This window comes from Artibeus jamaicensis, unplaced genomic scaffold (genome assembly GCF_021234435.1).
Source record: "Artibeus jamaicensis isolate MK-2021 breed Jamaican fruit bat unplaced genomic scaffold, CSHL_Jam_final scaffold_916, whole genome shotgun sequence".
NCBI classification, from domain to species: domain Eukaryota; kingdom Metazoa; phylum Chordata; class Mammalia; order Chiroptera; family Phyllostomidae; genus Artibeus; species Artibeus jamaicensis.
In genome coordinates, this window is record NW_026522059.1 from 5,144,446 (window position 1) to 5,169,930 (window position 25,485).

General features: G+C 55.0%; 1 protein-coding gene across 1 annotated transcript in view; it reads right to left on the reverse strand.

Moving 5' to 3' along the window:
- TG (thyroglobulin) overlaps window positions 1-25,485 on the reverse strand; it is a 200,039-nt gene that overhangs the window by 20,864 nt on the left and 153,690 nt on the right. Inside the window, exons 42-43 of the mRNA XM_037166661.2 lie at window positions 11,393-11,557; window positions 10,296-10,463 (exon numbers count right to left, since the gene is read on the reverse strand). Of these exons, the coding sequence (XP_037022556.2) occupies window positions 10,296-10,463; window positions 11,393-11,557 (333 nt within the window). The remainder of the gene's footprint in view (window positions 1-10,295; window positions 10,464-11,392; window positions 11,558-25,485) is intronic.

Here is a 25,485-nt window from a genome sequence, read left to right on the forward strand (position 1 = left end):
GGGGCCCATGGGAATGTCAAGGGGCCCCTTTTCAGCAGGACCTGCACCTCTCTATCCTTGGCAAGGTCGGCCACACACATGTTGCTGCTGCTGGTTTGACTACAGAGCCAGCAGGAGGTGGTGGGGCCCCCACCTGACCGCCCACCAGCCGGCGCCGACCTCCTCACGCTGTAATTACAGGTGAGATGGGCCTCAGAGCGGGCTTGCTGCAGGCTGGGCCTCGTTAGGGGCCATCCAGAAGTGGCATGTCCTTCATGTGTGTTTTTAAAGGACTGCCATTCCTATATCCTAGAGAAAAGTGACAGTCCCTCAGAAACAGAGACGACAGCTTCAACTGCCACCTGTAATGCCTGGTGGACTGAGAGTGGCCCCGGCATGTGAGAGACGCAGATTCCCATCCAGCTCCGGCAGGTGACTTCAGACACCTCACTGCCCACTGAGAAGTCCGCTGGCTGTACAGTGCTGGCGGTGCTGGCATGGACGTTGGAGTCGAAGGAGCGAGTGATCAGGAAGCGGCTGACACTTGGGTGACAGTGCAGATGGCTTGCTTCTCTCCCCCTCTGGGAAGTCAGTTATTAAAAGTAAGTGCCCTTGGGCTCATCTCCAGTTCGGAGACAGGAGGGAAAACTCTTAGCTTCAGGTCTTTATCTTCAATTCACCCTTCATCCGAGAACATTCTACCCAGTGCTGATGCAGCTCTGGGCACTCGGGACAATACAGGCTAAGTCTCTGCCCTCCAGGGGCTTCCGGTTGAGCTGGGGGGACTGACGGCACGTTCAGTGGTAATAAGGGCGACGGCACATGCCAGACCAGCAGAGCAGGAAGGGAACTGGGCGTTCTGGATGGTGAGGGTCGAAACGGATGCACAGATGGTGTGGCCTTACCCTGCTTTTGCCTTGGGAGTGGCCAGGAGAAGGGTCCTCCATTGTGGTCCACGTGGAGGACAGACAGAAGGCCATCAGCCAGGTGTCCCTGAGTCACAGTTTCCAGCTCTGTGGGGCCTCAGTAGGGATTCCACCAGCCACTGCCTCCCACTGGCTCCCTCTCTGGCCACACTGATCCCACGGTGCCACTAAAACCCCCGAGTAACCCTTGGGGCTCTCCCCACCCCTGCACGGCTCTCTGCTGCTCAGGGAAATCCCCCCTCCAAGTCCTTCTCGACTCCCTTCCCTTGTCTTGGACCAACGAACCCCCCTCCCTCCCTCAGTCCAAGACACGGGAAGGTCTGCCAAGCAGGGTCTCAGTCTGCCTGCCTGCCCACTTCTGGGTCTGGACTCAGCAATCACGTCCGTCGACTCCTCCCTCCACAGCCATCTGCCTCCCCCGACCCCACACCCGGCTACACTCTCCAGGTCACTGGTGGCCGCAGTGACCCAGCCCAGCCCATGCTGGGGCTGGGGACATGCCCGTCCCCATACTCTTTCCCCCTCGACCCATCGTCCTCCCCATCTCCTCCTCCCTCAACTGCTCTGTCTCAGGCTCACGTCTAGAGCCCCACTGGCTCCCTTTTAACTGTTAAAATACTTTTAAATGCTGAGGCCCCCAGCGGCCCCCCCTGTCCCCTTCTCTACCCCTTCCGTCCACGCATGCTCCATTCCCTCCCTTTGCCTCAACACCAACCTGTGAGTTAATGATTCCTAACTCTCCTGCCTGCACCCTGGACCTACGTGCATCCAAATGGGTCCCTGCTCCTGGGCTCTCTCAGGTCCCTCAAACTCCACGTGAGCACAGTGCACCTTCATCACCTGGAAGTGTTTTTCCTCACCTCCGGAGCTTTCGTCCCCTCCTAGTTTCTATCCCTAGTGCCTGAGAGTAGGACTCGTCAACTGATGAGAAAACAGAGACATCCCTGGTCTCCTTCCACTTCTCCGTCTCCCCATTCTTATGTACCCCAGTCTCGCTGACTGTCCCCCTGAGTACTTACTGGCCCTCCCCTCCTGCCCACTTTTCTGCTCTGTCCTGCCCTCATCCTCTCCTCCCCGTCCTGGGGCAGGAGTACCGATGCTGTTTGTGGCAGGTGGGGGTCGGGGGAGGCATGTTTTGTGCGCAGAAAGTCCGTAACGAATCTTGTACACTGGTTACTCTCCGAGTTAGGCAACATGGCTGTGAGATCACAGGTCTGAGAAGAGACCCGGCGCAGAATCCCCAAAGGAAGAGCAGGCAGCCTTCCCCAGGTTCTTGTAAGTCTGTGGATGGAGAGATGAATGAATGGGTGTCCCTGGAATTCTCCAGGGCCCTGAGTTAGATGGAGACCAAACACTCATTTGGTCATTTAACAGACAAAGTCGAAAGACTCCCTGCTGGCCAGCAACTATATATCTAAAATGAATGGGATGCAGACCTTGCCATGGGGCAGAAAGGGTAACGTCGGAGAGGCCACTCGTCCATGAGCGAAGTGCCCCCTGAGAGCTGGCTGAGTGTCCGTGTCCGGTGGGAAGATGGTGTCGTGGAAAGAGCGCGGCTTTGGGGAGCACGGAGCCCCCGCCTCGAGCCTCATGGGCCTGTGGCCCTCTCTCAGCTTGCCTTCCCCTCACTCAACCAAAAGGCCCCTATCAAGTCACCCAGGACCTACATCCTGTCAGGTCCGGCTGCCAGACCACTGTCTTCAGCTTACACCCCTTCCAATGACATCCGACGCTTGACCTCGGCTTCCTCTCGGAAGCTTTCTTTCCTTGGTTTTGATAACATCAAACTTTCCTGGATTTCTTCCAAACGCGACATCTCTCCGGGACAACCCACTCAGCCCCATGGGCCAAGCCGAGATGGACTCCAAATGTGGCCATTTCTCACCGATCTGGTGTCTCGCACCCCCTTGGACCTCACTCACTCGCTCCCCGGACTTCACAGCAGAGTGCAGTCTGGCCTCTGCTTCCTGTGCTGCCCCTCTGGAGTCAACTTTCCATAGATCTGCCAGATGCTCTTTTTAAAATAGATAAATCAACATAATCACTTCCTAGCTTAGAACGTTCCAGTGGCTGCCCACTGCAAGTAGGATAAAAACCACTTTTGTGACGATGAGGTCTTATTGGACATGTTCCTCCAACACACCCAGCTTCCTCCCCACCCCTGCCCCCGTTACCCACTGGGCTTCCAACAGTCCGGCCTCCTCTGGCCCACAAATGAGCCCCAGCCCAGGGCCTTTGCACCAGCTCTCCACCCGGCTGTCCCAAAGCTGGCTCCTTCTCATCATCCACGTCTCAGGGCAGTCACCTCCCCAGCTTCCCTGCTAAGGAATCCCCTCCATTGCATCACTTCCTCTCCCATTGCCATTTCATTTTCAAGACCTGAAACCCTTAATGCATTTGCTTACACAGCATGGCTTGTGTTCTTGCACTAGAACAGGGCTCTGCAAGTCAGGAGCTTCGTCTGTTGGGCAACAACTTCCCCCTGAAGCCTCGGGGAGAGCCCCGCAACAAATAGACATTGGGCGTGTGCGTGAACTGATGTGTGGTGGCCCCACTCATGACCGTGGGTGTTAGTGGACGGGAGGGCCTGCTTCTCAATCAGGCACAGCAGGCCCAGGGCCCACCACATGCTTAGGGGCCATCATGAAAATATTTTCCTTTAAACTTCTTTTAAAATCAGAAATAAATAAGTAAGTAGTGACTGTATAATAAAGACCCCAGCTTGGCTTGCATTCCTCTTTTACCAGTGCCCCGAAGAGGAAATACGATCTGGGAAATAGTAAACATAATCACGGCTCTTATTAACACGGTAAAGGGTGAAAGTAGCAGGTCAATCCTGCTGATCCCCAGCTTTCTCTGAACTGAGAACGGTAACCCCACCTGGTGCGGCCATGGGGACTTTTAGGTGAGGTGACAGGAGAAGGGTCAGCTCCGAGGGCCTGGAGTGTAGGGCCCATCGTGTGCTCAGGACGCCCACAGCCTGGGGACCGGAGGGGCCCCTGGGGGCTGGGCCTGGAGTCCCCTCAGCCCTCTGCTGATTGCAATGTGCCCACTGGGAGGGCGAAGAACTGCATGCAGTTCGCTGGTTGAGCAACTCGCCCGACTGCCCGGCTGGAGGCGGGAGTTGAGACCCGTCTTCTGATCTCAGGTGCTGGGCTGGGTCAGACTCTGAGGCCGCCACGCACCCGTGAGTGACAGGGCTTCGGTGCAGCAGCGCCTCTTTTCAGGAAATCGTGTGTCCTCACTGGGACTCCTGCTCCGTCCTCTGCTGTAATCTGTCACCAGAGGCTTGATTTTCCCATGCTGGGGCTGGTGCCAGCATCTCGAGCTGCCAGGTGCTGCTTCCCCACTCTCAGGCGGGAGGCCCGCCCCTGCCCCCGGGGCCCCCCTCCACCTCCTGGACGAGGGGCCAACTCCTGGCCAAGCTCCGGGCCAAGGCAGCCGTGGCCACACGCTATTTCTGATTTGTCTTGCCTTCCTTGAAGATGCCTGTGTTTGGAGGGGCAGGCAGAACATTGCATCTTGGAACAAATCCGCTTTGATCATGCAAATTAAAGCTGGTTAATGTAGGCAGACTGTCAATTTCACCAGTTAGGAAGAGAGAGAGAGAGAGAGAAGAGGGGGGGAAGACTCCCACCACGGCGGGCGATGGATGAGGAATTTCAGCAGAAAGCCGCTACTTCAGAAAATCGGCTCATTCTCTGAGGACGGAGCCTTCCCAGGCATCTTGGACAGCCCTGATACGCCACGGGTATGTCGCTAACTTGGCAGGTGTGGTTAGGGCTCTGTGGGTGGGCCACGGCTGGGTGGGATGGCAGGTGGGTGTGAGGGTCTTCACTCACTTGGTGGAAGCCCCACCCACCCACCCTCTTTGGTCATCAGAAATTTGGTGGTTCTCTACCGCAGGGACAGGTGGGTCCCAGGGGCTGCACTTGATGGGGGACCCAATGCCCCTCCTGTGACTCCCCAGGACTCCGAACCATGCGTGCTTGTGGGCTGGGCTCCAATGGTCCTGGTGCAGGGTGGGCGCGAGGAGAAAGCGTGTGCGCGTGTCTGCCACAATCTGGTCTCAGGCCAGGGCAGGCGATTCGGTGACTGGATGTTCTGTGTACTCCTCCTGCTTTCTCTGGGTAGTTTTCTGGGCCAGGGACAAGAGTTCTGAACACAAATCATAATAGTACAGTTACGGAATGAAGTGAAAAACTAGTATTTACTGAGCACATCCTATTTGCCAGACAGTGGTGCCCGAGTCCTCTCCCCACGTGGATATTCACTAATAACCTCCTGACGGTACAGACAGGGAAACTGAGGCTCGGGCCCAGGAACTCAGATGCTCCTGACTACAGTCCAAGGACCCTGCCCCTGCTCTGTTGGCAGACACCGGGGACGAGGTCCTGGCCAGCTCCTTCAGCGCTGCGTCCCTCCTGCTGGCCATGGCCCCTCCCCCACCACTGTCCTTGCAGTCCTGAAGTCGCGGTGTCCATCTCTCCAGACCATGTGCATTTCCTGGTGCTCGTTTTCTAGCTCCTCACCCGACTGTTCACTCCTTTAGGGCAAATGCAATTGGAGCAAACACTCCAAACGCAGGGTGCAGTACCTGGCACGGAGGAAGGGACCTCGTTCAGTGTAGCATGACTAGACGGCCGGGTCTGGGCGCTGGGAAACATGCTTGACACCCCACTCTAGGCTGACATGGTGATTTTCCGCAATCGATGTCCTGCTTCTCTGTAGAGATGAGTCGGGGGCTGGGCTGCTATTGAAGGGGAAGAACCACTGGATGGAGGCCTCAGCAATGTGCCATCCTGGGTTTTTCTCAACTAACGGTAGTTGGACCCAGGAGGTATGGAGCCTGCTGGGTGGCAGGGGAATGGAGGAAGCCACAAACCCAACTCTAAACCCAGGTTGTGAGCGGGCAGGGGTAAGAGAAGGTAACCCAGAGGGCGTGCACCAGCAGGATGTTTTGAAATAAAAGAGAAACTTCGATACGGGGTCTACAGGGCAGCTGGCAGCCCAGTGTCCAGCCGTGTGTCCCTTGCAGCTCTGTGTCGGGTGGGATGCTGAGGCTGCTCTGGGCTGGGTCGTAGGGCACAGGTGGTCCTGCTCCGGAGTCAAACACGCGTGGGGCTGTGGGCCACGCACCTGGTTTGGAGCCAGAGGACCAGAAGTGGAGGCTTGGCTTTGGAAATGACTAGTTACGTGACCTCGGGGTCATCATGAACCCTCCCGAAGCCTGTCTCTTCCTCCGAACAATGGTACGCGACACCGTCCGTAAGCGCCCATCACACGGCGTCCCGGTTGAGATGAGATGAGTAAGAAGGTGGCCGGAGCGGCAAAGCTCCTGCAGCACCGTGGCTGCGTCGGTGTACACACGAGTACCCAGCACGCACACCGGGGAAGGCTTTCCCCGGGGTGCTGTAAAAAAAGAATGGCTCTGGGGGTGGGGAGGCCTGGGTTTGAATTCTGCCTTCTGCAGACCTGGTGTTCTGCCTGAAAAAATAGTGATAAACATTCCTGTTGCATAAGGTTGTTGGGTAGGGATTATTTCATGGAAGACTTCTAGGTTGGATCCTGGCATGTGGCTGATTCTCTCATTTCATTCTTTCAATCTAATAAGGGTTCGCTGGGCACTGACTGCGCCAGACTCCGTCCCAGGAATCAAAGATGGGAGTCGTGGTGCTCACGGGGCTCCCACTCTGGTCGAGGTGGAGACACAGCAGATGAGCACGTGCCGTGTCAAGGGGTGTGAGCGCTGAGGACGGGGGCAAGGTCATGGGAGGGGGAGTGCTGGGTGTGGCCTCCCTTTCCATCAGTGCCCACCACTCTACAGAAGCAGTTCCGAAGGAAGCGAGGCAGCGAGTTTACCGGGCGAAGAGCATTCTAGGAAAGGAACACCCAGCGCCAGCCAGGCCCCCAAGGTGGGAATGCGCTCTGTAGCGTTGAGGGATGCCGAAGGGAGCCGGGAGGATGACGCACACTGCGCCAGGGGCAAGTAGCCAGAGTGAGGTTAAGAGAAAATAGAGGCCGCATCAGGCAGGACCTTGGAGGTCATTGTAAGGACTGTGGCCTTTACTCTGCATGAGATGCGGCCACAGGGTGGGGCTTTGGTAGAGGAGCAACAGGATCTAGTTTTTACTGTGAAGGGACGGCTCGGGCCACTGGGTTCTCACAAATTACAGGGGCAATGGCAGAGCAGGGGGCCACCTCGGGGTTATCATAGGAATCCCGGGCCGAGATGATGGCATGGATCGGAGAGATGGCAGAGGGTGCTTGGATTCTGGGTGCACTTCGGAGACAGGGCCCATGGTTTACTGGCAGACCGCTGGTGGCGTGGGAGAGGGCAGAGTCCAGAGGGACTTTGGGCTGCGGCTGCTATTTACTGAGGTGGTAAAACCACAGTGGGGGAGCATGTTTTTTGGGGGATGGGGGGACAGGTGGAGTCAGCAGCTATTTTGGATACGTTAAGAGTGCAAAGCTATGAGATATCGAAGTGAAGATGTCAAACAGACCACATGGGCTACACCAGTCCACAGTCCAAAAGAAAAGCGCAGGCAAGAGGTATAACACGGGGCTGGAGGTAGACAGGGAGGGGGCATCAGCACACAATGACACTGGAAGTGAGGCACTGGCTTCCAGTCCAGCCATGTCCACACCCCCTTCCTCTCGATTCCCCACAGCAGCACTGAGGCGAACTCGAGGCAGAACAGGACGCAGGCTCACAACAACGACCCAGTGGCCACACTGGTTCACAAGGGAATGAGCAGAGAGGGAGCTACGAGAGGACTGGTCTAACCAAGAATAACTGTGCAGAGGGGGTGCATCTGGGACTGGGGTGTGGATGGCAGCCATGGCACTGGTCCCCCCATCCCGGACTTGGGGGGCACACTTCTCTGCCACTCCTGCCAGGGCCAGTGAGCGCATGTCTACAGACAGTCTCCCCTTGCACGTGGACCACGGAAACATCTCCCTGAAACCCTCAGAGGAAAATGCAATGAGAGGAGTGAACACACATGGGTGGGGAGGGGTCCCAGTCCTCTGGTCAAGGTGCCTGGTTGGAGGGGCTCAGAAACTAAGGACAGAGGTGGGGAACTCCCAAACACACTGCCAGGAGAGGACTGGGAAGACCGAGGCAGCTGCCTGACCAGGCAACCTCTTATAATGGGCTGGAACAGTCAGAGAACGCAGACTTGGGTCGTGCTCCCATTGGCCACAGTCCATAGCCACCACCAGCGGGAGCCCCCTTCCCAGCCCCCGTGGATGGCTTTTCCACGGCTGTGGAAGGGGATGGGAAGTAGCCAGGGCCTGCTTCCTCCCACCCTTCTGGGATCAGCCCCAGGCTCCTGGGATTGTAATAGTTCTTCCTCTTTTTCTAAAGTCAGAGATGGAGGGGATACATTTTCAGGACTAGTCCAAAGAACCAGAGCTGTGAGAATATAATCTCTTCTGCACACAGACCCCCGAGCCCTACCCTGCAGGGCAGTGTGAGAGGAGGCACATGGATGGACGAGGGCTGGGGCCAATGGCCATGTGCCCCCCACTGTACCCAGCTGATAGGGCCCCATCTCCAGCCAGTATCCTGGAGAGGCTGCAGCCCGAATACAAGAACCTTCGTTTCCTTGTTCTGCTTCTTGTTTCTGTTGTGTTTGTGAATGTCTTGCAATAGCTCAGCATGTTAGCCCAGGAACACACATGGGTATCACTTATACTAAAATGACTATGCTGACTGATCTTTAGCCAATGAGGGGCCCAGTCGACAGTGTTTGAGGGCCCCTATTTTAGAGGAGAAAAGCCGAGGGCCAGTGGGGACAGCGGTATCTTGCTGGCACGCCTGTGTGCCTGGTCTGGCTCAGGAACCCGGCTGCAGCCCCGCCAGGTAACTCTCGAGCGATGCGTGATGGACCAGGGCGAAAGCTCTTCATCCTGGGCCATGAGTCGATGGGACGGGAACTGATGGCGACGTTGCGTTCTGCCACGTCTTCCCCCCCACACACACCCAGCACAGCTCTTTCCACACACACACACACAAGCATATAGGTTACGTAGACCATGTATCTGCATGTGTAGTAATATCAGTAATACTAAATACACAATATTCTCTTCTCACACCACCTCGCCTCCTGAGACAGCCAATGTTCGTTGCTTGCTGTGTATCTTTCTGCACCTTCATCCTTTCAGATAATTCACTAAAAATCACACTCACATATGCACAGACAGACACCGGTCGGCTGTTTTTTGGAGTGTGAATGCTACCTTCGCTTCACACTCCTCGGCCTTCTTACTCCTTGTTTCCCATTTAACGGCGCAGTCTGCCGCGGGCAGTCTGCGAGCCAGCACAGACGGGTCAAGTTCATTCTCTGCACCACCTGTGTAATATTTAATAGTCTGTGTGGATCTTGATTTATTCAGCCATTTCCCTGCTAATGGACATTGGAGCTGCCTCCAATGTATTGCCGCAATAACCCACACTGCGGCAAATACTCAGGTGTAGCATGACGTGAAAGCAGGACCTCTGTCACGGTGAGAGAGACCCCCTTAGTGAGACAGCACTCGCGGGAGCAGACTAATTCATGGCAGCCGTGACCCCACGTGCATGAATGGCTTTGTTGTTGCTAACTCCAGCTATGGCCTTGGGCTTGACAGACCCGGATGGAGCCCCACGTTCAGGGGTGTGTCCTCCCTGAGAACGTGCACTCAGCCACCAGGTTTGACAGCCCACGGGCCTGTCCCTGTCAAGAGCGCATTGACCGGGAGGGCTGGGTGGGCTGGGCTGGGCTCCGTTGGCTTCTTCCAGGGTGAGCCACACCTGAGTGAGGGGCGATGACGTCGGTCAGGGCAGGAAGAGTGTGTCCGGGCCGACCAAGGGCCTCACAACTCATTCCCACTGGGCTGTGCAGACGACAACCCGCACAAGGCTGCTCTGCCAGGGGCACGGAACCTGCTTTCCCAGTAAGAGAACCAGCTCGGAAAGCTGGGCTGGGTTTCCCTGCCAGGACCGGGAAGCAGCGCCCTCTGTCCACCTTCCTGTCCTCCTCCCGGTCTCAGTGGGACAAGCACCCTTCGTGGGACGGAGGTGTCTGCAGGCTGGACCCTGGGGCCACAGAGCTCCCCGCTCGGCCTCTGCTCACTGTTTCCCACGGTGAGTCACTCACAGAGGCCGTCTGTGGGTGTGGCTGTGCCTGTGCTGCTCCCAGCTCTGCACACGTCATGTAAGGTATCTGTGCCCCAACCCCAGGACCACACCCTAGTGAGCCACTACACAGAGAAATTTACTCAGCGATTGTTTTGCAAATGAACAAGTAAGGCAATGACTCTTGAACAAGATCAGACCTTGAGGACCAGAGCCAGGGCCACAACCCTGCAGGGGACCCCGAGGCTCCCCCACACCCCGCCTACCTTCACAGCCCTCGCTCTGCTGATGAGTCCGTCGTCCTGAGAGCTCCCAATGAGCAGATCGACCTTCGCCTGCGGAGCCCTCTGCAGTGCTCTGGCCGGAGCCTCTCGGAGGGACTGGCCGTCGACCACGGGACCCCAGTAGTGGAAAGGGCCGCTCACGGCCAGCAGCTGTGTCGGGTGCAAAGGAATGCCATTGTTTACACGGCTTTGTTCTTTAGAGCAGAAATGGGACTGACATGACCGGCAGCGTTGCTCCGCCTAACCGTGTGGAACACCGGTGCTGGTTGTCCACTCGAGCCTCTGCAGGGGACCCATGGCACAACGGCCAGAACGACAGCAGGCAGGACACCAGGTGACAGTGCCGGGGCGGGAAGCTGAGTCTCACTCTGAGCAATGACTGGTCCCCAGGGCCCCGCACTGAGGTGAGGGCACCCACAGGAAGATGGGGAAGCCTGAGCCCAGGGGTGCCGTACAGCAGGAGACAGCGGTCGGGGGGAGGGGTGGCCAAAGGTGGGACACGCCAGGGAGATGGATGGGCTTTGGCTGCTATCCGATTGGCCTCCACCTGGGGGGCTGGGGATCAGACCCACCCGGGGTCTGTACGCCCAGGCTCACTGCCAAAGGCATCTGGCCATCAGCTCTAACGACCACAGCAATCCCTGCTCGTGTCCCCTTTGTTCATGGCAAGGACGGCCGGGGACCGTGGGCAGGATCTTTGCAGGCAGGAGAGGGGAGCCCTCGGCTGCCCAATCCAAGGGGCAGGGTGGCCCCGCTCCACTGCAGCGGGGCCGTGTCACTCGGTACGCTCAGTTGTGACTTGCCGCCACGGTCTCCACACTGGCTTTCTCCTTCTGCTCCACAGGGCCCGCATCACTAGTCCCACTTCACAGGTAAAACCCCAGGTGCAGACAGACCTGTGGGCTACCGGGGCCCACACTCAGTGCACCATATACTGGGCCGTGCATCGCGCCCGGGGCAGGGAGTGCGCATGGTAGCACAGGCTGGCTGTCAACCTAGTGAGTGGCCTTAGGTGAGCCACGTTCTCTTTACAGGCCATTTGTAAAATGTCCCTTCCCAACCTGCACGCCAGTGCCCACCTTGGTCTGGGCGTCATTGAGGACATCGGCGGGCTTCTGACGGAGGCAGGACGCCATTTCCTGGGTAGACGAGGTGGGGCAGCTGACCTCCTTTGCCAAAGCAACAGCCTGCCGCTGAGCCGTCTCCTGGCTGATGACAGCGGCGGGGGAGAGCGGGGAGCCGCCCTGAAAGAGAGAGCAGACACGGCTCACAGTCTGATACCCCTTCCCTCCTGCTCATCCGGGAGACCGCAGGGCACAACCCAGAACATCCATACTCAGGGGCCAGGACCCACCGGAGACGCCCACGGACACTCGGGAGGTCAGAACTGATCCGTATGACATCAACACCCTGTGCAACCTTGAAGGAATGTCTCCCTCCATCTCAATTTCCTTCTCTGTGAAGTGCGGGCACCGGACAGGGTGAGGGGTGAAGTGTAGTCTTCACTATGAACTAAGGTTGCACACTGAGGAGAGGGCTGACAGTGGCTGACCAGGGACCAAGGTCAGGATGGCGTCATCGCACCCTGCCACTGCTCCTGGGGGCCCTGTACCAGCAAGCTTTCCCGGCTCAGTGAAGACAGACTTGGACTTTATGACAGACGCCCGCCTCGAAGACAACAGAAACGCTGACTGCAGCAGTGAAATCGCTGTGTCTTCTGAAATTGCAGGCTGCTGGGAGCATGTCCTCTCTAAGAATACAGGCAATGGGAGCCAGGCTCCAGGGAGAAACTAGAGCACAGAGAGGCCCAGAATCTTGCCCAGCATCACACAGCTCGGTGAGTGGCAGAGCCGGGTCTCCAGCACAAGCAGCCTGCCTCTGGGTCACTCACGCCGCCCCCGCACTCTGCCATGGGCGTTTTTATATCCAGAATGACATGGTATATCTTTGAGCCAAACTGGATGCTTTCAATCCAATGTAAAGAGAGCAGGAATCTGGCTGACCCCACCCCAGGCCCCACCCCAAGTTACAAATACCAAAACCCAAACGAAACACCTGGAACTCAGCACTCGGTTTCCTCATGTGTGGAATGGGCAGAGCTGAGGGTGCCTCTCTTGCTGGGTTGTTGAGAGGATCGTTGAAATAGGGCCAAGGAAAGTCTTCTGGAAATTGTTAAGTGAGGTACCCATGCTCACCTGGGTCATTCCTATGACCTTAATGCCAAAAGGACAAAACAGAGGGGAGGAGACCCATCCTCCCAAGTACCCAGATGGACATATATCCTGGAACAAGGGGGTGCGGGCCAGCCCTGCCCTGGAAGTTTCCAGTAGCCTTTGGGCTTTAGAGTCAGGACTGAGGGTCATGGGCAAAGCATGGACATTTGCATGGAAACAAGCCATCCTGAGGGCAGCCCTTGGAGGAGCGGACACCTAAAGGGCCAGGAGAGAGCCCAGGACCAGTTCTGGCCACCAGGACTGTCACAGCTCCAAACCCTAGAAGCTCACTGCAGCACAGGGTAGAAGCTCTGTGTACCAGGCCTGGCTCCCAGGTCCAGGGGATGACTTCATGGTGACTCCGCACCCTTTACCCCTGGGGCACATGGACATGGGGACCGATGCCACGTGGCCCCTCTCGGCTGAGATGCCTGAGCATCAGGAGAGCTGAACCCGGTGGAATGTGAGGTGTGTTCTTAGTATTGGGAACACATAAGTTTACTTAAGTCTCAAAACCTTCCCACGAGGCAGACGATACAACCACCTCATTTTTGCAAGGAGGGGGGCTGCGGTACAGAGAGGTGAACGATTGCTCAGGGTCACAGGGCAGAGGCAGGACCTGGCTCCCCCAGCCAAGCCTTTAGCTACTTGTCAGCCTTTCATAGACACCTGGCAGGTCCTTGGTGAGAGAGGCGGCAAAACTACAATCATTGTTATGTCTACTTCACTGTCAGGCTCATGAAGGGACCTTGTGGTCAGAGTCAGAGGCGAGGCCAATGGTCAGAAGCCAAGCCGAGGAAGAGGGCGCCGGGGGGTGATTCCTGACACAGCCACGCCATGTCCGAGAGCTCCGAGCTGCTCGGTGCGGGGCAGGCAGCCTGGTGTACAGACTTAAGACAGGATAGGCAGTGTGCGTGTTCTCCTGTCCTCAACCTGCCCAGGTAGCCGAGGCTCCTGCCATCCGCGAGGTGTGCACAAAGCTGCCTGCTCGGACCCCCGCCAGTGGGGCTTGCTCTGAGCTCAGCCTCTGTGAACAGGGAGAGCCCCAGGCTCAGGTGAGAATAAGCAGCAATTATAATAAAACGCCCGGCCAGCCTGGGACGGGGATTCTGCAAAGGTGACAACAAACAGGGTCGGGATTTTCAGCCCGCAGGTTTACCGTGTGCATGTACACGCGCACATACACACACACACTCTCAATGTCCTCAAGGTCAACGCCCCACATTCTAGGTTGTGAAATGACCTGGCATATGGCAGATGGAGGGGGTGGGGGCGGCTGAGCCCTGCCCATCCCACAGGGGGGCTGCAGGGAGACGTGGATTTCGGGATGGGCCCCTCTGATGTTTTGCACGTTGTCTCCAGCTATAAAAAGCCGGAGTTCCTGATCTGGCCAGGAAGTGGTTAGAGGCGTGGGTTAGACTGATACTGCAAGACGGCTTAGAAAAATTTCCTCTCAAAGTACTTAGTTTTAATTGATCTTTCTGAAGAAAACCTTTTTCTTCATGGAAAATCGGTGGTTGAGCAAGCTGGCAGCTGGCTCAGCCCTCATGTTAAAGCACTTGGTTGGAGACGGGACTGGCGGGAGGGGTGTCGTGCAGAGCCAGGCAAAGAACAGGGGCTTTGGGGGCAGAAGGACCCAGTTCAAGCTACAGCCCTGCTGCCCCTGATGAAGTGACCGTGGGCACAGGCAGGTGACTGTGTCCAGGGCCTCGATGTTCTCATCTGGGAGTGGGAACAGTAAATGTACTCCCCGGTCATCGCGAGGACGCGGGGGAGATGGTGGGAGCCCGCTGCTCGGGGTGGGGGCGGAGCGCGTGCTGCTGTTGGTGGGTGGTGGGGTGCCCGGGCCCTGTGTGGGGTTCAGGGGGCCAGGGTCCTGTCAGCCGGCTGGGTCACGTCAGCAGTCCCTCAGCCCTGGGCCGGCAGCTTATCTAAATCTGAGCTAGCTATTAAATGGCAATGAGTTTCCGCTTGGTTTTCTTTTTTTTTAACTTTAAAAATAGTGTAGGGCAAAACCACAGTGCTGGCCACTGCTTTTTGTCCTGGAGCCTCTGAATGTGGTAAGGTGCCTTGACCTCAGTGAGCCACCTACTGAGGTGACCTGGGTGAGTCACCTCAGAGCCAGGAGTTGCTCTGTTTAAGCGCACGTACAGACACACACAGTCACAGACTGCAAGACACACACAGACACACTCAGAAACACAGTTACAGATGGACACACACTCATACAGACACGCAGACACACACGGACACGCAGGCACAGAGAGCAGCACACTCACATGCACTCAGAGACATGCAGCCACACACACACACACACACACACACACAGACTTTCTTGGAATGGACACCTCAGAGTGTCCCAGTCCCAGGAGGAACACTCACAGGCCGTCCATGAAGTAGCTGACCACGACAGGGAGGGGACGGCCTCTATGACAAGTGTGGTGGTCCCAGGAGGACCCACGTGTGGCTTTCTCATCGATGAGGGGACGGTGATGTTTGTCTTGTGGGGAAGGAAGGGCGTGTGGGAAGTCTGGTGCCCCTTGGGCGGCACGTGGAATCAAGAACTTAATCCATGCAGATCCCTTGCCACAGCGCCCCGCACAGAGACCTCCTACGAACGCAGTAATTATCACTGTGTAAAATTTTGTATCATGGCCTGAAGTGCCGTTCAATCAAACCCTCATTATGAACAAGGCTGACGGGCAGCCAGTCCCTTGCAATCTCCTTCCTGGACATGCACTCACACCCACGTCTGTGTGAAATGCAGACCATGCCCAGTGGGACACAGACACCAGTGGCCTCAAGGTGAGGCTCCTCAGCTCCAGGGCCAAGAGGGAGCCAGCCATCCCCGAGCCGGGAGAGCTCAGAGGGCGGCCGGGAGGAAACGGCTCTGGAGTACGACTCAAGTGGGCTTTGGTGGGGAGAAACGGTTGGAGAAAAGGAAAGAGGGTGGGCAGCTATGCCTGGGGGGGGGGGGGCTGGGACAGCAGGTGTGTGCAGGGACCCAATTACCCAGAGGAGCTGTATGGGGAGCGGCTCCTCCCACAAACCCCAGCTTCCCCAGAACAGGGGAGCCCATAATGTGTGAGTGAGGGCATGGTGAATGGATGATGGATGGACAGATAGCGTCATGGATGGATGGATGGATGGTGGATGGATGGATGGATCTATTAATCCTCCTGAGTGAAGAGAGGCGTTTGCACTGAGGGGCAGTGAGGGACACAGTTCAGAGGGCATTAGAGCTGGCCTAAGTTAGCAGTGCAATTAAGAGGGTGATAAACCCCAGAAGACAGGCGATGACAGGACAGTAGAGGCTCCTGAACAGGGTGTTACAGAAAGTATGTTTTTGGAACGTCACGGAGCCATTCGTCTTTGCATCCTCAGTGCTGAAATCGGTGCAGAGCCCTCGGGGGGCGCTCGGTGGGTGCCTGAGCACAGAAGGCCCCTGCAGATGACCTTGCAATGGCAGAGGCTGGGGGGTTATTCCTGTGCCCCCAGGCCTCACCCAGCACCCCCACAGAGCAGGCCTCACCAAACAGAGGTGGACGGAATCAAGCAGAAGTGAGTGGCTGGATGGGGGATGACTGGCTGGCTGAGTGGGGGTGACCAGGAGAGGGCATTGGGAGTAGGGGGCCTCGCAGAGACAAAGAGGAGAGCCTGGGCCCAGAGCGTCACTTCTGCTGCCCTGCACAGAGTCCTTCTGGAACCGGCCCAGACCCAGCAGATGGTCCCCAGGATATTGCAGACGGGTTGACCGGGGAGGTACTGCTGAGCAGCCCAGACTCGGAGAGGACTCTGAGCAGAGACGGGTCTTTCATAAACTACCACACGTCCACGTGAGTGTTAGTCGTCTCCAGCGTTTCCTACACTCATGGCTTACTCTCATTTGTAGCACTGACGTTCGTCTTAAAACTAGTTTGGGGCCCGAGCGCACACCCCCCTTCTCCTCCCGCTCCTCGCACTCTTCGGAATCAGCAGGTCCTGGGTTCACTCGGTGCAAGCTCAGGGGACCTGGATGAGAAACACAAAGGTGTAGCTTCGTCCCCGCTAACGTCCTTTACTGTTAGTTGAGTTGTTGCTCTTGCCCGGAAGGGACTCACAGCCAGGCCCAGGTGGGGACCCCGGCCTGGCCAGCACACGGAAGTAAGGCTTCAGGGAGGCTCCATGAGCACGCTCCTCCTGTGACGGAGCAGCGTGCATGGACAAAGTCCCTCCTCTCTCTCGACCTCAGCCCCCTCAGCAGTGAGGCTTCCTCCCTGTCGCGGGATGGCTCTGAGCCCTCCTGCCCCCCTCGGCCTCTCTCTGCCTCTATCTTGCCACCTCTAAATTAGACTACATTGAAGGGAAGTGGAAACAGTGAAACATTTAGAAAGCACCTTTAAAGGACCAGGCCATTCATGCACATTTTCTTTCACGATCCCCTCGACAACCTGTAAGTGTGCTTGTCCCACTTCGCAGATGGAGAGACTGAGGCCCAGAGCAGGCAAGGTCGGTTGTCAGAGGTCTTGGGGCTGTGAGTAGCAGAGCCAGGACTACAGAGCTAGGACTCCTTCCCCTGCACTGTCCTCCCCACCCCTGGAGACGACGACAACTGAGCACGTCACAGAGACTTGTGTCCCACCCTCCCCGAGTGACCGGCGGTCAGTGACTCATTAGCAGGTCCACTGCAAGGGTGTCCAGGACAGTGAGAGGAGGCAGGGAGAGAGACTGGCTGTGGCTCCAAAAGACACGTTGTTATGTCCTTGTTACGCCTGCATCCCAGAAAAGCCAGGTGGGATGAACCAGAATCCACCCTGTCACTCTGACAGGCATTTATAACTAACTGTACCCTGTCCTGCTTTATATGGAGCTCTCGCTTCATTTACATACCCATAACCACCCTGCCCTGCAAAGTACAAAGAACTGATATTATTTACAAAGAAGCCACACAACTTACGTAATTATTCTTTTCACGTTCCCCACTTCGTTCCAAAAGGAGTCTGGTATATATGCAGCGAGGAGGGTCAAAGAAGCTCAGTGACCTGCTAGCACTGGGTGAAAGCGGTTAGGAACCCACATTTTCTGACTCCAAGACTCTGTGGCTTTCCCATGAAGCCACGGGGCCTTCACTGATGGCAGAGGCCGTGCGACATTATGGGCATTCAGTGCCGCCTCACCACCTTCCCCATCATCCATCATTTCACCAGGTCTGTGGATAGTCCGAGTTCATCAGGTCCCAGGGTCCTCTAATCAATTCAACAGGAGGGAAAGATGGGTGAGTCCCATTGGCTTTTTATACTTGTCAGGATATTCTACCTTTTCTCCAGTGACTTTCTATTACATTTGCAGTTAGAAAATAATTTAATTACATTTAAAAGAATCATTCCCTCCTCAAATCTAACTGACTCTCATCAAGAGGAAAGCATTCATTCTTACTTGTCACGTCCACCAGTCAGTGGACCAAGTGCCACGGCCAAGGCCGTCTGACAACATTCTGCCAGGGGAACAGAGCGGGACAGAAGGAAGACCCCTGAGAAAGGAGGGAGGTGTCCCTGACTGAGAGAAAGGGTCCCCACAACAAGGGTCCCTCACTGTCACCAAAGGCTGGCCAAAGTGACAATCCTCCTCACGCCCTAGAAGAAGGCTGGGGAGCACTGCTCTGAATGCACCTGCGTTACCTGGGCGTAGTTCAAGGCAGCACAGAGCAACTTTTGCAAAACTGTAGAGCAACTACAGTGGCACCAAACTCAGGGGGGGAGAGAAGGAAAGCAACACAAAGAGAGTGGAAATGACATGCAGTCCTCTCCATCACGGGGACGGCTGCTCCCTGCTGTTCCTTAGTTCTGCATGTCTGTCTCGTCCGCTGCCGTGTGGCTATTTACATACACATTTACATGCACGAAGGAAGTGAGATCCTATTGGTCCCGAACCCGTCTTCTTCACCTAGCAGTCCATCACGAATGTCACTGCGGGCTGACGCCTATTAATTCACCAGGCTGTTTCTACTGCCAGCGTGCAATCTGGTGTCGGGGCTGTTACAGAGACAGTCACAGTCAGGAGCACCTGCCGGTCCCGGAGAGTGACAGACTTGGATGCCAGTCCCAGCTCTAACTTGTAGCTGCTGGCTTTGGCTCTCTCCTCCTCCATCAGGAGTATAATGACATGGATAGTTCCCTAAAGGATTGTTCGCACAGAGAAGTGAGGTGATTTTCTTATAACACCACGGCGCTCTGCAAATTCTAAGTATTCGATAAGTGATGGCTGCTGCTTCCAATTTTATGATGTTTTAGGCAACACTTCGATGTATATCTTTATAGCTAAATCTACCCACATATTTGTGAGAATTTTTTTACACCATGGAATTACTGGGTCAGAAGGTATACTTTCCCCTGAGAGATAATAAAAATGTACTGAATGAACCGTTTACATAACATTTTAATCGTTTTCCATTAACTATATATATAAAAGTCTTTATTAAAGGCAGATATCTTTGTGCTGTATGGGTAGTCTTTTAAGCTATGTTTCTTGGCCTCTGCAGCTCACTTCTAAGAAGTGAGGTTTTATTGGACTGTAACTTGTATCATGGCGCTCACTCATTCAAAGCACGCAAGTCAATGGTTTTTAGTGTCATGCAGTCATGTCGCCATCACCATAACCTAAGTTTAGAACATTTTCGTCACCCACAAAGGAACCCTGTACCCATCAGCAGCCACTCCGTTCCCCGCCCGCCCTGTCATCCCCCGGCGACCACGGAACTGCTGTCTCTCCCTGCAGGGACAGGTCAGAGCAGACAGTGCACTGAAAATGTCGTGTACATGGGGTCACACGATCGGGGGCCTTTCGTGTCTTTTTTCACCTTACCCATGTCACAGCATCCATCAGTGCCTCACTCCCTTTTATTGCCGACTACTGTTCCACTGTATAGACATAAAAGTATTTTCTCCCTCCCTTCATCAGTTGACAGACACTGGGGTTAGCAACCGTAAACAATGCTGCGATGAACGCTCCTGTTCAACTTTTGTGTGGCTGTAGGTTTTCAGCTCTCCTGGTTGTGTACTAGGAGTGGAACCACTGGGTCACATGGTAACTCTGCATTCAACCTTTGCAGAAGCTGCCACCATGCTTTCTAAGGCAACACAGGCAAGGTCCAGGCTCTCCACATCCTCACCCGAGCTCACTGTCACCTGGTTTATCACCATCATAGCCCTCCGAGCAGGTACGGAGTGGTATCTCACTGGGATTCTGATTTGCATTTTCCTGAAGTCTAAGGGTGCTGAGCCTCTTTGCACGTGCTTATGAGCCATTTGTACATATCCTCTGGAGAAACGTCTATTTGAGTCCTTTGCCCATTTTTAAATTGGGTTATTTGTCTTGTGGCTGAGTTGTGAGCGTTCATTATGTATGAGTGTTGTTCATTATGTATATGTATTCAGACACGAGTCCCTTATTAGATAGATGATTTGTAAGCACATGCCCCCGTTCTACAGGCTGTCTTTCCACTTCCTAGAGGGTCTCTTTTGCAACACAAATGTTTTTAATTTTGATGAAGTCCATTTTTTTTCTCTGTTTCTGGTTTTGGAGTCATATCTAAGGAAGCACCGCCTAACCCGAAGGCCAGGAGTCCCACCTTGCATTCCAAATATACGTATTTTAAAACCTTTTTTCTTTATACCACGTGCTGTCAAGCCATCCTGCAGGAAGGATGCACCTTGGTGTATTTTTACTTGCAGACTTAGGTCGTCCACTTACTAGCTACACCTGGAGGGGAGACAGAGGTGCTACCAGGGACCAGGGGCCCGCTGTGTCCTCAACACTTCACGCACTGCTCTCAGTTTGTGCTGGGGAAACCTCTGCGCCAGGGAGCCACGCCTGTGCCCCTTGAACTAGAGAGTGACAGAGGCTCAGAGAGGGTGCATGACTTGCCCCAAACCACCTGCTGCCTGGGAGGTGGGTTCAGGCCATTTGTCTCAAAGTCACTACACAACCCACCTTCCATGCACCCAGGGAAATGGAAGGAAGTGACCCTCTGCACTCCGCCTCCCTCCTGCAGACGTTTTGGCTTAGCTACACACTGCCCCCTTTCACTGAGGGCATCACCATGGGGACCCCTCTACGGGGTCCTCCCGGGCCAGGCTTGGAAAAGGGGAGGAGCTGGGCCTTGGCTCTGCCCCTTCAGAACGGAGCTTGCTCTCCGGCCGCGTCTTCCTCCAGGTTCTTGCAGACCTGACAAAATGCCTTTTTCCGCCTGTCACAGCATTGCATCTAATCGCCTCAGTCACCCCCTGGCTGTCAGAAACCATTTAAATGCTCAGCACTTGAGAAGAAGTGATTCCACAGGCAAAGGTGTCTCCCTTTACAAGTGATGCCTGAGTGACGGCCGAGGTGACAGCGATGCCTTATCCCACAGGGAATGTGAAGTGCAGGCTCCTGGGCTGTTCTGTCTGTTCTGAATGAACGATTCCGACACACACCTTGGGTGTGGGCGCCCTTTTAAAATAATCCCATCGTTATAACTTGTAAAGTGCCTAGATGTGTCATTCCAGTCATTTACTCCTGTCGCTTGGCTTCCCAACTAACATCCGGACCAGAGAGGCTGCCGTGGACACACCCACGGGGGCTCCTGAGGACAAGTTATCTGCTTGACCAGCTGGACGGAAACCCTTGGCTCTGGCCTGTCTTCAGGCTGGAGCCTCACCCCGAGCCCCTACACTTGGCCTCATGAGTTCAGATGGGCTCAGCATTTTCCACTGTGCTGACCACTTCCTGCTCCCATGTGCGCTCCAGCTGGAGTGAGGTCTGAGCCCAGGAAGGAGCATGGTCCGGATGGCCTGGGGCCTGCAGTTGGAGCAGAGCCTCCTCCCAGACCCCCTGCATGGGCATGCCCAGGGCTCTTGCTGCAGTGCAGCTGCGTTTCTATATACCTAAACAGGTGCGTGCCGAATCCCTGCCCTGCTCTGCTCCTGGGACCCATTTCACATCCTTGCCAACACCGTCCCCTTCAGATGTGCCAGGTACAAACAGGCGTGGACTACTGTGTTGTAGAGAAAATGGACCAGCAAGGGCTTCGGGACTAGATCAATCGTAGTGTGTCCTACGCTGACAAATTATCGGGTGGCTTTACACTTGGAGCCTCAGCGTTCCCATCTCTAAAGTGGGTATAGAATACTGTCTCAAGGTGTGGCATCGAGAGCATGGGCCACAGGGCCCATTGGCCCAGGTTCAAGTCCAGCTTTCCCTCGCACTTGCTGTGTGTCCTTAGAGAAGCTATTAAAGTTCTCCACGCCTCAGTTTCATGTATATAAACAGTGTGTATATTAGCGTACCTAGAGGAAGTTAGTGAGGAAATTGGTGTAAAACAGGGATAAAAATATTCTTTTGTGGAGTTGAAGTGATGAGACAACATCTACAGCACTTACATGAATTGAGCTTCCAGTAAGCAGCAGCAATCCTTCAAATCATAATCAATATTTCACAAAGTTCTTGCAAAAGTAAATGAGAGAACAGACTTGAAAAATATAACCTGCAAGGCACTATACAGACATCGGGGATCATTATTTATGATGTTATTGCCACCCAAACTGAAATAAACAATAGCGAAGCATTCTTCTTCTAAAGATCAGTTTGGGGGGTGAGACTTTGTTCTGACCAAGGATTTCCAAGCAGCTGGGCTGGTCTGCCCTCCCCCAGGCTGCCCTGCTCCTGGGTAGAGAAAGAAGCTCTGGCTGACAATTTCACACTCCTCCAGACGTTTGTCCCCAGGTGGCACCATTTGAAATCTCATCAAGGCCAGTTTGAACTTGGTCTTTTTCACGTAACGACAGATTCTTGTCATTTGTGAGAAAGCATATTTCCCAGGGTACTAAGGCATCACAGAATGAAGAGCTCGAGGGGAGTTCTGCCAAGGCCGGCTCGTTCCGTTACAGATCGTAACCTCCTTTTGTGCTGCGACAGCACATCAGTGGTGGTTCGGTAAGTTTTATCATTACTATTTTTTATGAGATGAAAATACCAGGGCAGAGCAGTTAAGAGGCCTGGCTTTAGTCACGTGGGCGGCTAATGGAAGAGGCCTTATCTCTCCCCAGCCGGGCAGCTGGGCCACTCTTTGGGGACACAGTTTGTGCTGCTGGGAGCTGGTCTGTGACCAGGACGACCCCCCACGCCTGTGGGCCTGGGGCTCCTCTCACCTGCAGATGCTGCCGGAAGGCGCTGACGTCCTTGAGGAGCCTGTAATCTACGGAAAAGGCAGTTTCTTTCCCTCCTTTTTTTTAACCTGCTCCCCTCTCTCTCCTGTGAAAGCTCCCTTCTTCCTAGTAAATATTTGCCGGTTGCTCTGGCCGTGGAAGGTGCCAGTGCTGGGGGGCAATCAGTGACGAAACAGGTGGCCCCTACCTTCAGGGGACTTCCAATTTGTGGAAGTCACACTGTCACGGGAAGACTGACTTTGGTCTCTGTTCCTAAGCAGAGTTCACGAGGGTCTCTGGGCCCTCCCTGGAAGACAGATCACGTGTTTGCATCAAGAGAAGATAGGATGCGACATTTCAAAATTCCCTCTTAGGATCCCTCTTTGTTTGGAAATGCTGCCTGTCTCCTCCTTAATGTTCCCATTCCCATCTTGGTTCTCCAAACCACTCACTGGAGCGTGGGAAGAAAAGTCTCGGTATTACTTATAAATGTTGAGCACCCTTACACTTTCAAATATTTTTATATTTAGAATGTATACATTAGTAACCTGTGCATATGATTAATGACCATCCGCATATGCAGAACTCTTTTACTGCCGGGTACCTGATCAACCAGCTTGGAGGTGACTCCGCCAGACACTGAAGAGACCATCTTCCTGGTGGGCTGAAGAAAAGAGAGCCAAGCCAGGACGTCACCACAGACCCCCAGTATCTGCTCTGCTGGGGGAATAAAAGTGATCGACACACTTTGTGCCACTGGGCCAGCCCCAGGTCATTCTGGCACCACCTTGGCCATCTCCCCTCCTCCCTACCTGTGGCTGGGCCATCCGGGCAGTTGAAGAATCTCACCTTTGGGCAGAGGACAGGGCAAGGGGGCATGTGGCTAGACCCCACCTCTTGCAGGGGTTAAGAGAGCAAGAGCTCTGTGACCAGCCTCTGACTCAGAGGAGTAAAAGGATCAAAGCCCTGGAAACCCTGTCAGGAAATGCACTCCTGGTGCTGGCAAATCCTAAAATGAGGGGACGACCCTAACCATTCCAGGTCACTGGAACAGCCAAAGGGAACCCAGAGGCAAAGCCAGCAGCGACTGTCCAGGTAGTAGGAGAAAGTGGAAGGTCACTGGGAAGATGGGCCAGGGCAGCAAGGACCCACTGAGGAATCCAGACAAATGCCCAGGACGATACGGGGGCTGAGGCTGGAAGGCTGGGGCAGATCGGGACTGAGACTGAACTGATTTGAGAAGGGCAAGTTCATCAGCCTGTCCCAGGTGCATCTGAGATGGGCCAGGAGATCCTAGGAGGCAGAATGACTGATGACCAGCGGATACTGAAGTCCCCTCCAACTCCAGAGAAGACGCAACTGACATCCTCCCAAAATGAAACAAAAAAACGAGAAAGCACAAACCGAACCTCCTGGCTAGCACTGCCAAAGGCCTAGCCTTTGTGGGCTCTGCTCATGTTCAAGGTTAAGCTGAACATCATCCCTCCGTCAAGCCTCGGGGACACTGCAACATGGAGAGAATTTCCTTTGTGTTCCCTCCTCTCTGGAGCCCCCGCCATGCTGCCTGCCATTATGGTTCACCCCTGGCCCCTGCTCATGAGGGTCCTAGGTGGCTGGGCACCCGTCCCACTCACCCTCGTCGTCCTAGAGCTCAGCCTCACAGCTGGCCTGAGGCTAACGCTCGTTTACTCTAATATTCATTTAAATGAGGCAATGCCTGAGTCAGACACTATAAATAAAAGAGTGTGTATATTAGTGTACCTAGGGAAGTTAGTAAGAAAAGCAAAACTGCAAAGTTGCAGAGACCGGAACAGGACCCTGCTCGGCGGCCTCCCCACAGTTGGGGGCCTCTGACCTGCTTTTCAACCTTCCCGCGGCCGAGGAGCAGCGCGGCCTCCCCAGGTGGACGCAGCAGGGCTGGGTTGGGCAAGACCGAAAAGACTGTTCCAGTGAATCAGCTTGTGCAACTCCTCTCAGCACGGCGGGCAGTGGAAGTGGAGCTTCTACTTTTCTTTTTCCGGAGAACACTCAGTGCCAAGAGGCCCCGCCAAAGGTACACAGAAAGGTTCTGATGACATAAACACTGAAGTTCCGCTCCAGCTGGGAGACTTCAGCTCGTCCAGATGGACCACTCACTCATCCGGCTTCGGAGATGGTTCCAGAAATACGACCTCCCATCTCTGGAGGAGCAACAGTGTCTGACCTCTCCCAGTTGATTTTCATAGTTGGCTTATCATCTTCCCCAGAGGGGGAAAGTCAATAGTCACAAAGCACAAGCCCTTGTTTAGAAGGCAGCCCAACTGCATTCATCCACTCGTTCGTTCATTCATTCATTCATTTAATGGGTGATTACGGATCGTCTCTTTGGGGCAAGGCTCAGTGCTAGGCTCAATGGTCATGTGTCAGGCACGTCCCTGCCTTCCGAAGCTTATGGTCCACACTGAAAGGGAAGCGTCCATATCCAGTGGGCCCCCACCATGTGCCCTGCCCTAGCTCATCTACACGCATCTTCCACAGACCCTGAAGACCCGGAAAGGAAATAGGAATAGTAACAGCTCTTAGGCTCCGAAGAGATTCAGAAAACTTTGCAAGGTCACACTGCTCCCCAAAACTGCCCCCTCCTGTTCTCAACTCCAATATGCATGTGCCCTGTCCCTGTGGGGCAGATAAAACTACCAGGGGTATTCTAAGGGGGGAGCAGCCACCTCGGGTTGGGGGAGCTCTGGGGGTACATGTGGACAAGGTGAGCTCAGGATTGGGACTTGCAGGAAGCAGGCATTCCACACAGGTAGGGGGTGG